The 11,317-nt window shown below is 32.3% G+C and overlaps 1 protein-coding gene across 1 annotated transcript; it reads right to left on the bottom strand.

Annotated features, from left to right (window-relative positions):
• Positions 1–5,468: 5,468 nt before the first annotated feature.
• On the bottom strand, positions 5,469–8,908 carry LOC114753349 (G-type lectin S-receptor-like serine/threonine-protein kinase At1g11300). Its single transcript, XM_028942045.1, has 7 exons — positions 7,581–8,908; positions 7,340–7,477; positions 7,036–7,199; positions 6,746–6,956; positions 6,379–6,619; positions 6,129–6,279; positions 5,469–6,039 (listed from the first exon to the last, which is right to left on the bottom strand). Exons 1-7 carry the CDS (start codon positions 8,902–8,904, stop codon positions 5,728–5,730), a joined length of 2,541 nt encoding a protein of 846 aa, XP_028797878.1. The 5' UTR covers positions 8,905–8,908; the 3' UTR covers positions 5,469–5,727.
• Positions 8,909–11,317: the final 2,409 nt, after the last annotated feature.

Genomic DNA, 11,317 nt, shown 5'->3' on the forward strand with positions numbered 1-11,317 from the left:
ATTTTTTCCAAATATGCATTTATTAATGAAGAAAATAAGTAAAAGATGCAAGAAATCAAGCAAAGAAGAAAAAGAATATATGATGAGCAAAATTGGAAAAAAAAATTAAATGCTTAGATGAATATTATCTTATCAAAAAACCAAGCCCTTCCATTATAGTTTATATTATATTTTGAACCAGAAAGAGTATATTAATTTATAAGTGAGGCAAATTAATTTGGAAAAAAATGATGAATATAAATATTTTAAAGTAATTTAGTAACTTCCCCAGTATCAATTGAGGTTAATCATTCATGTCATTATTCAGTAAAATATTCCACAAAAGTACATGCGTACCTAATTAACATCTATTTAGCTGATGTCATTAACCTTGGTTAATACCTGGTTATCAAAATCGTTGATGCAACTAATGTATGCACCTTGGTTGATGTCAAGTTGTTATAATCATTGATACGGTTTTTGTCGAGTCGTTGATGCTAAGTTGATGTGATTAACCTTGATTGATGCTAGGCTAACTAAATCATTGATGCGAGTAACATATCTTGGTTGATGTCAAGTGGTTAGAATTGTTGATGCAGTTTTGTTGATACAATCTGTCATAATACAGGCATTTTATTTTTAAGAGTGCTTGTGCTACAGTTTTATTTGATTACATATATGTGTGATTCAATTTAGCTAGTTATTTGGTTATGCATATGCTCAACTACTCAATTATAGTTATGCAGTTGATAAGTTATTTATAATTTAGTTTAGTTATATGCGAGATGTTGTTCTTAATGGCTTATTTTGTATGCTCAATTTTTACCATTCATAATATATGGAATATAGTTACTTCATAATCTCACCTTTTTCTTCTATGTAACCACATGGCCCATCTCATCCAAGGGTAAAGTGAAGTTGGTGGGAGCACAGCTTAGGTGGAAGTGAAGAATTTTTTTACTTAGATAAACAATATGATAAATTAATATATTTTGTGCTATGTTCTCTTTTTGTGATCCATGTCATGTTTACATTTTCTTTTCATGGAGTATGTAGACTTTATTGATATGATTACATGTGTCTCCATATATAAGGAGGAAGGCATGGGAGGATAAATTGAACATAGTTGGAATTTCCTAGTAGTGTGTGTCTATGATATTGTTAAAGCTATAATTGTATGAATCCGAGTTTTAATTTATGGCATAAAATTGCGGGTAAATGTACTATTTTACTGATAATCTTATTTTTCAAGGGCACTTAACAACCCAATCTTTTTAGTAGCACAATTGTACCCATAATTTTTTTGGTGAACTGTATCCCTGATTTTTGAGGGCACTAAAAAAAGATCATGAATAAAATTGTACCCCTAAAAAGATCAGAATGTTGTGTCACTTAAAATAAGATTAAGGGTAAAATTGTACCTTTACCCCATAAAATTTCAAGAAATAAAGTTGTGAGATGTGAATCGTTGAAGAAGTTAGAAAATAAGAAATTATAAGTATAATTAAATTTTTTTTCAGAATATCCTATTCATTACAAGAGCGGAGTACCGAGTTGCGAGTTATATAAAAGATTTTAAAAATTTAACCTTTTTAGATTATGGTTCCGACGGTAGATAACGATAATATGTTCTTATCTAGGTCCGCAAAGTAAGGTGTTACAATGAATTAGCAACAAAATACAATGCAATTTTGTCACTAGTTGGTTACTTTTTATAGTGATGAGAGTTTTTAATTACTAGATTTTTTCCTAAGCACTCTATACTGTTTTTTTCCAGAAAATAACTTTCTTAAAAAAATTGGGCAAAGGCGCAAATATTCTTATTAATTTATGCCCAATATGCATCGAACAACATATACTTTTTTTGACTACCAAATTACCCATAAACTTTAAAATCAAAACTAAAATGACACTTCTGTTTTTTTTTTTTAATTGCTAGAGAAAGGGCAATTGCCTAAAATTGTTGACATAAATCCTAGCTCGCGGTACATAGAAGAATTAGCCTCGTCCCTTCACTTCCTCTTTCGTTCACTCTACCCTCGTCGGAGCACCTATGCTTGCTGATTGAAGAACCCATATAAAGAAAAATCAAGAAATGAACTGAAGCACTTAAAATTGGGAATTCCTAGTGGTGATCCGGAAAAGGAACAATAATTCATTATTAAAGTATTAATCGGGAATTTTTTTTTTTAATCTAGATGAAGAATGGGGAAGAAAACCATGGTCTTTTCCTTGGTGAAGCATCCAGCAGTGAACTTAATCTGGTTCGAATAGGTTCATTGCAGCCTCTAACACTTCAACGGACTTCAATGAAGCAGAATCGGGGGTGAATGTAGTCATGTTCCAATGAAACAACCGAGCGTAGCAAGGTCTCCTTCTCATTGTTAGAGAAATGAAATAATAAAGACTAAAGTATACATTTAGTCCTTTAACTTTATATAAAGTTTTAATTTGGTCTCTTAACTTTAAAAAAGTATACTTTTAGTTTTTTTAATTTTAAAATTGTTAGTCTTAAATAGTGATTTTTTATCTCAATTATAATTGTTTTGAATATTAAACTTAATATGTTAGTATTTAGTAATGTTTTATCAGCATTCAAAAGCTTAATATCATCGTTTTTTGTCAACAATTTTTAGATTAGAGGACTAAAAGTATACTTTATAAAGTTAAAAGACTAAAATAAAACCTTGTGTAAAATTAAAACGCTAAAAGTATATTTGGAAACCGCAAGAAGTTGCAGAAAAACTGAATATAATAATAAATAAATAAATGAAAGTGAGAAAGTGGGGAATATGATGAATCGGATTACATGGGAATATGAGATTAGTGACTTGACCTTTTCAGACTAATAATTAAATAATCAGAAAAATAATGAGCAGCACTTGGCTTGAAGCATATACTACTCACCACTCATTCATCGGAATCCCGTTATTGATCCCTTTATCAGCATCTTGTTCCACCATATACCTAATCCTTCTCACGTGGTACCAACAATTGATCAGTAGAAAATTTAAGTCCCGTTTTATATTAAACATTGAAAATGAATGATAAAGATAAGGGCCAGATTGAGAAAAATTATTAAAGAGTATTTTGTATGAGTAATTTTTTATTATATGAGATTAAGTAATCCCATCCACCTCTTTTATAACATTTCCATATATGGATTTACCTAATCCTAAATAACAAATAATCAATATTAAAAACTCTTTTAATATATTTTTTAATCTCAGTCACGATTCTTATATCTTATTTTTAATACTTTATACCAAACAAGGCCTTCTTTCTACTCCGGTTTAGTGTGTATGTTTCCTCCAACGTTAACGAGGATGGATTTTTCTCCTCTCCACTCATGATTTCTACGCCCAGACTATAGAAGGATTGATGGCAAGGCAGCAGCGGGACTACGGTCTACGGCGAAGCAGTGGCAAGATGACGACAAATGACAGGCACAGGTTGCCACGCGAGAGTTGATGGCATTTATGATTGCTCTGCACAACTGGTTTCAAGGTTATTGATGGCGATGAGGTTGCAAACTTACGATCGATCCACGCGTTTGGTACCAGGGTTATTTTGGGGATTTACATTTATATTACATATTTCTTTTTTTCTTGATTTATCATTTATAATTTTTTTTCTCAGTTAGTCCAAGTGCCACGTCCCCCGTGGTCAAAATAAGCAGCAGTGGACACATGTACCACCATAAAAAGTAACAAACATATGCTCTTATTAACAACATGGTTATTTTTGCTCTCATTTAAAATTTTAGTGGTAATTTTGCACCTAAGCAAATTATATTGTGTTTGGTATGAGTCTACCGGTGTATTTATATTTTTATCCTGTAATTTATTGTCTCATGCACTCTATGTCTTTATAAATTATTTAAAAAATAAAATTAATTTGAAAACTACATAAATAAAATGTTAAAACATATTGTGAAATTAAAAATTCAAAAATAAATATTTAAATTTTAAAAATATATTTTCATATTTTTTTAAATCTCAGTTACAATCATGTATTGCATGTTGTTTAATTTTTTTAACAAATTAAAAAAGCATTGCAGCCTTAGTTACAATATACTATGTCTAATTCACCAAAAAAAAAAAAATACTATGTCTAATCATTAATATAAAAGTTAGTCGGGGTTGGATTTGGTCCTCTGTACTACCTCCAATTCTTAATATAAGACCTAATTAACTAATTCGAGGAAATTAATGAAGTTACCAAATTACTTAATTATAGCATATGTTATATGATCTTTCTAAAATACTTATATGTGTCATTAGATTATATATTAATTTATAACTTAGACAAATTAGTTTTAAAAAAATGATAAATATAAATACTTTAAAGCAATTTAATGACATTTTTAATCTATCCAAATTTGTCAACTGCATCTTATATAAGGACTGAAAGTAATACAAGACTTTAATCCACCTTATCTCCTAAATTTATAATTTTTTTCCAAAATATTGGAGTTCACACCAAGGGATATGTCCCATGCATATGATTAAGCAGGATAGTTTAAAAATATAAGCACACATTTATTATAAATAATTAATTTAACATATTTTTTTAATATCTCCAAATTACTTATTTAGCTTGTACATTAAAGATGGGAGCCAGTAATAGTACAAAAATAAAGAAAAATCAGTAATCTGACTGTAATTAGAATATATAATAATGACAGTAGAGAAAAAATAGATTTTAGATTGTGTAATAAAACACATACACGAGGTTCCATCATTCTTTATCAAGATGACTTTGTGCTCACATAACAAAGGAAAATTAATTGGGAGAATTATCATAAGTCTCAGGCTAAAAAAAAAAATGCAATAACTAAAAAGTCCTACAGCAACATAGAATGTAATAACAAATTTTAGTATAAGAAATAACATGTTCATTCTGCTGTTATGAGGACTTTTAATGATTACATTATGTTTTTAAGACTTCATAACTAATAGTTCTGCCCAACTAATTCCCACTGAAGGGAGATTCTGACCAAAGATGTACATTTCTTATTGAGGTTCTCGTCAGCAAAGTCGGCTTTGAGATAGTCAAAAAAATTCTGCGTTTTCTAATTTAACTTAAAATAAACACAAGTATTTTATTTCAATTTTTATTTGAACGTGACCCTCAAATTGAAAAATTAAAGAGCAGACTATTATCACCTTACAAATTTTTCTGAAGGGAAAAAAATTAGAAATGATCTGATCTGATACGCACGCTTGTAACTGTAGCCCATTATGCGCACCATCCATCCCAACTACTACCATCATCTATTGTAATTAGAGGACATATTTGTTTTTATTAATAATAAAATATTTTATCTAAGAAAACATCTTTACTATTTTAACAATACTATATAGGGTTAGAAAGAGGTCCTCTAGATAAAAGGTTAAATTTCCCTAAAATAATCTATATGACATTAATTTAAGAGTCATCAATTTAAGCCGCACCCATATGGTGCTTAAGAATTTAACCTATCTTAATTTCGCTAGATTCGACCGAAAGTTTATAAACCGAAGTAGTAATATAGTCAAAACAAATACATCCTAGTAAAAAACGTACTGGATGAATAGCGAGAAATTTTGCTATCTTAAAATCTTAAGACTGATATAATCATAGCTGTTGTTCAGTGAGACTTTGATCACCGGCTTCCCTGTCATCAAGACACCAACTTCCTTAACCTTTGGTCGGGACAGGTGTGAACTCTAACATATGTTTTTATGACTTTAGGGAGCTAGAAGTTCATCTTCCTTGTACTTCTGTGATCGTCACAGTGTTACATATGGAGTAAGTAGGATCACTTTGTTGAGACGATTCTGCACTCACAGTATATTGACTCTTGGTGAAAGCAGGTTGTGTTGGTGAAGGAAGATTGACAATCTCACTATTAAGCATTGAATATACAGTGGACATATTTGGTCTATCTTTGGCAGCTTCTTGCACGCATAGAAGTCCAATATGTATGCATCTCAAGATCTCCACATGAAAGCTTGGATCATATATATCTCGGTCTATTAGGGATTTAATATTATCTTCAACCCGTAGTTTCCATGCCTACAAATATGAAAGCAAGGGTATAATAGTTAAATATAGACACCACCCACAAGACTTGAAAATTAAAATCGCATGAGAATGAGTCTTACAAATCCCAATAGGCTTAAGGGCATCTCCTCATGATAGAAGCTAGTGTTTTTCTTTCCAGCAACAATTTCTAATAACAGCACCCCAAAACTAAATACATCTGATTTCTCTGAAAATAGTCCTTGCATTGCATATTCAGGAGACATGTACCCACTATATTTCCAAAACCAATTTGTATATCAGCTTTACTATATTAGTGAATAATCAAATAAAATATCATCAATAAAAATATGATATAACTGGGAAACATACTATGTTCCAATAACCCTTCTGGTGTTTCCTTGATCATTCTCATCGCCTTTAAAAATCTTTGCCAAACCAAAGTCTGATATTTTTGGATTTAACTCTTCATCTAACAAGATGTTGCTCGCCTTAAGATCTCTGTGTATAATTTTTAATCTTGAATCTCTATGAAGATAAAGTAGTCCACGAGCAATTCCTTCCATTATATTATAGCGTTTTTTCCAATCTAAGAATAAATCTCTCCTTGAACCTAAAGAGGACGAAAGGAAGAAAACTGGATGAAGTGACGAAAACCAAAATCATATTTACGTATATCTAAAAACCATAAAAGTGAAACATCCAATTTGGTAAGAAAATGGATAATAAAAGAACTAACCAAAGAGCAATGCATCCAAACTTTTGTTTGGCATGTACTCATATACCAACATCCTTTCATCTCCTTCAATACAACAACCAAGAAGTCTTACAAGATTGCGATGCTGAAGTTTAGATATCACCCTCACTTCATTCATAAATTCTTCAAGACCCTGTCCAGAGCCTCTTGAAAGTCTTTTAACGGCTATGACTTGTGAATCTTGCAATTCTCCCTAGAAGAAAGTGGATAAAATTAAAAAAGAAACTATAATAAATTATATAAATTAGTGAATTTATTTGAACCAATTTTACCTTGTACACAGGACCAAAACCTCCCTGACCAAGCCTGTTAGATTGGTGAAAATTGTTTGTTGCAATTGCAACCTTTTCAAACTCAAACAGTGGAAGCTCCTCTAGTTTTCCTTGTCTTGACGCTCTTTTCATGCTTTCACTCAGACCATTTTGATTCTTTTTTCCTGTACTAAACAACGTATTAATCTGAATAAACTCCACTCATCTTTATTTGTGGACCCCTCTGAATACCAGAGAAATTAATATTATGATTTAGTGTGCAACACTGTAATATAAGTGGCCAGAATATATAGTGCACGCGTACCTTTTGATCTGGCAACAATTATTGTCCACAAAAAATACGAACATGCACCAAAAATAGTGGCTCCAACTGTCACAGTAATAGCAATCACTGTTACCTTCCGCTTGTTCTTTCGTTCACCTACATTTTCTTCATGTTTTTCTGCATTAATATGAATAAAACAAGTTAGTTTATCAGATTGATAGGAGCTTGGAAAGTGAGGGGAGAACTGTGAGAACTGTGAGAATATAATTACAAAACTTACTGAGTTCTGAATTTGCTAGACGAATGTAGAGATCAACACCTCCAGAAGCGATTGTTCGAATGTCAATTAATTTACCACTCCAAGACATGCATCCTATGGCAGCATCATATGCATAAGCCAAACACGAGCAATTTTGTAAGCATTGCCTACTGCAATTTTCTTCAGGAACCTGCAATAATCTCTCTACAAAATCTGGTGTTTTCATGTTCTCTATTTTCTTGAACGCATCTTCAATTCCATTTTTTATCCTCTTGTCACACAGCAATGGTGCTTTTCTTATACAACCATTTGTCCAGTTTTGCTTATTCCATTCATCTGGATTCTTCGGTTCAAACCCATCTAAACAGCTACAAACTGGAGTACTCTGGGAATTACAGAAGGCAAATGCTCCACATTGACCATAAATATCGCATTCATTATGTTGAATCCTCCATCTTCCAGCTTCCTGTTTGTTGATCCATCCCGTTACAACCAAGTTTCCTGTTGAATTCAACTTAAAAACTCCGAAATAAGATGGGTTTGCCAGATCAAAGGAGATGTAATATGTATCATTGTATTCTTTTAGACTGAATCCGTCGAGATATGAAGAAGCCTTCACTCCTAGAAATTCCTGTCCATTCCATGGACCAGAACGCCAATATGGTTTAGATCCATTGTAGACTACAACTTCAGGAGCATCCAAGCGTTCAAGACTTGCTGAGAAGCTTCCTATGGATGGATCAGAAGGGGATGTCCAAGACGTAAGCTTTGGTTTTTCACCTGTTCCTCGGCTTATACCAAGTTTCATTTTTGGAAAGAATGAATCAGAAGGATGCTGAAAACTGTCCCATAGTGTTTGTCCTGTGGTGTTATCTTTCAGAACAAGGTTCCCAGTATCTAGAAGCAGAGCCATCATTGATGAATTGGGAGGAATGTTTGACACATTAGATGACCAAAGTGTGAGATTTTGGTCATTCAACACCACAAGGTTGCCATCTTTAGAAATTGTGAAAACCCCAGACGAATCTCTGAGAGGGCTGTTTCTGTTAGCCACCCATACGACTGTGGTTTCAGATAGATACCAAATTCCAACATAGCGCTTGGTTGAATTTCCCGGGCTAAAGAACCCAAGTTTGAAGCTTCCTGAGCTGATAGTATCAGGGTCTCTGACAAATTGAAACGAGGCAGTGAAATCTATACAAGAACCAGAATATAGATAGAAGCTAGAAATGAGCAGCAAAACGCCCAAAACATCTTTAGACATTGATGAGAAGAAGGTTGCTTTGGTGAGGCCAGATTTGTTATTTTGGATGATTCCATGAAGAAAACCTGTTGTCCTTTTCATCCAGGAAAGATCGTCTTCTTCACCCCCCTTCTTCTGCCTTTTATTTCTGCTTATGATTACATAAATTTTTATATCTCTGATACTGTACGACCTCCGGTCCTTACTTAATATTAATATAAATAGACATTGTTTTTTTCAAAATATTTTTACTAACAAAATGTATTAGTTAGAAATATACAGTGAAAAAAAGGACCTTCCGCTGTGACTTCCGCTAGCTGCTGACCACCGCCAGCCATCAGGTGTTGCCACATCCGCTACCAGATATTTTTACCTTAAATATGACTTTTTATGATTCCAACTCCTGAACTTCTTCGTTTGTAGTTCTCTTCTTGTTATTGAACCGGAATAAATTTGATAATAATTATTTTAAAATCAAATATATATAATAGTAATAAAAAATTAAAATAAGCAAAAAAAAAATTGCCGCAGAAAGTGTTCTTTACCGACAACAGAGGTGAAATGCCCCGTACGATGAAACAAAACCCATGTGGGTCATTAAAGAATGCTTCATTTTTTTTGAGGAGGAAGAGAATTTACTGATGTCAATAATTACAAGAGGCGTCCAGAAAAGGGAAAACGGGAAAACAACAAAACAGTACAGCAAGATTGGAGAGAGTGATCATTTGAGATGGGTGCTGCTTCACTGCTCCGCATTTGTTTTCCATATTCTCTCTCCGCCCTTCCAGCTAGTGGGCTCGAAAGTGAAGTGTCCATATCATGCGGGCGCGCACGCGCACATATATTAAAGTTGTCACCGGCCACTAAGACTCAGTTTAATTTTAAAAAAATTAGTTACTCACAGCCTAACGAATTAAGATTTGAATTCTTATTAAAAAAATTATCTATATTTAGTATCTAACAGTACTTTAAATAAGATTGTCTCCAATAAAAAAATTTAATTTGGTCTCTTATTAAAGGTTTATTTTTCAATTTTATACCATCATTAAAGTTTGGCTAAAGTATATATTTGATCACTTAATTTTATATAAGATTTTAATTTATTCTGTTAACGTTAAAAAAATATATTTTTAGCTTTTCAATCCTAAAATCGGATTTGACGTATATTTTAGCTTTAAAGTTTTTTTCTCCTCTCTCTACGTTTACCAATCATTTTTATATTAACTTCTCCATCCTTTTTCCTCTTTCCAATAAGAGTTAAATAAAAGTAAAATTAGAAAACAAACATCAAGTATACTACGAGTGATTTACGTTTGGGATCAAAACTTTTCTTTATAAATAACTCATATTTAGGATGGGAGTGGTATATTACTGTTAACGGGGAAATCATAGAAAGTGGGTTGTAATGATAATATTAATTACTTTCTCACACATTGGTCACATTGTTAAAGTTCCATTACCTAATAATCATTAGAGGCTGAACTTTGATCATCCCAGTGATTTGAGTTTTCTTTTTTTATTGTAAACATCAAACTCAATACCAATTTGCTTTACAAAAATACTATGTGTTCAAAAAGAACACCTTCAGAGAATTTGGTTTGCATCACCTTATAGTTTGGACTTGTCCTCATCTTGCTATGTTCACATGGTATATTTTTTCCCTTTTTTTTTTTTTCAAATTTCAGGAAATAGACATTAATAGCTTGAAATTATAAGCAAAATCAAACTCATCACAACACCTTACTTCTAGTTGTAAGCAAACTTTTATGTAATTAAGTTACAAGGCACAACTAACACATAATCTAGTATAGCTGAGTGCATTTTTCTTCCAGTATAGATGTGTGTGGCAATATATGAGGGAATCTCATAGAACATGGTTGGTGAGCCAAATTAAATATTACTTTGAAGGAGTGATCATTCTCAATTGAATTGTTAAATTTCCATAAAATTATTATTCATCGTAAGCTTGATGCCAAAAAATTATTCATCACAAACTACCCACTAACCATAATTGCAATTTTTAAGTCGTGGGCTCACTTGGGATTCCGGGTGTTATGAACAAACTTAAAATAAGTTATGCTGATCCTGGATGTTGCGTATGGCTGTCGTAGGAATGCAGTGCGCTTCTCTATGCTATCTTTTCGGTTCTGTTTGGTAGGAAGCATTGAAAATTAGGTCCGGAGATTAGAATTGGAATTGTGATTGAGAATACCTATTAAAAGAGTGTCTAACATAAGAGATTACTTGTTATATGGGATTAGTCAGATCCATATATGTGAGATTGGGAAATACCATGAGGAAAAGTAATATTCCCTAATCTCACCTCTATAGGTTTACCTAATCCCATGTAACAAGCAATTACCCATAATAAATACTATTTTAATGATTTTTCTCAATTGCAATTACAATCCCTATTCCTTACTTTCAATGTTTCGTACTAAATGGGACCTTTATGTTTTTTTTTCCTGTACCGGTAGATATGTGTCAAGTCTGATTTTCTAAGTTGCTATTTTGA

The sequence above is a fragment of the Neltuma alba genome, unplaced genomic scaffold (assembly GCF_004799145.2).
Source record: "Neltuma alba isolate B1F8T4 unplaced genomic scaffold, ASM479914v2 tig00007873_pilon, whole genome shotgun sequence".
NCBI classification, from domain to species: Eukaryota; Viridiplantae; Streptophyta; class Magnoliopsida; order Fabales; family Fabaceae; genus Neltuma; species Neltuma alba.

What these genes read in the sequence shown, in the direction of transcription:
- LOC114753349 (XM_028942045.1), bottom strand. Translation starts at nt 8,904, where the DNA reads ATGAAAAGGACAACAGGTTTTCTTCATGGAATCATCCAAAATAACAAA. An exon ending in AATTGTTGCCAGATCAAAAG is followed by an intron (nt 7,200 to 7,339) that starts GTACGCGTGCAC and finishes TGTTTAGTACAG; the next exon opens with GAAAAAAGAATCAAAATGGT. An exon ending in AGAAGGGTTATTGGAACATA is followed by an intron (nt 6,280 to 6,378) that starts GTATGTTTCCCA and finishes TTGGAAATATAG; the next exon opens with TGGGTACATGTCTCCTGAAT.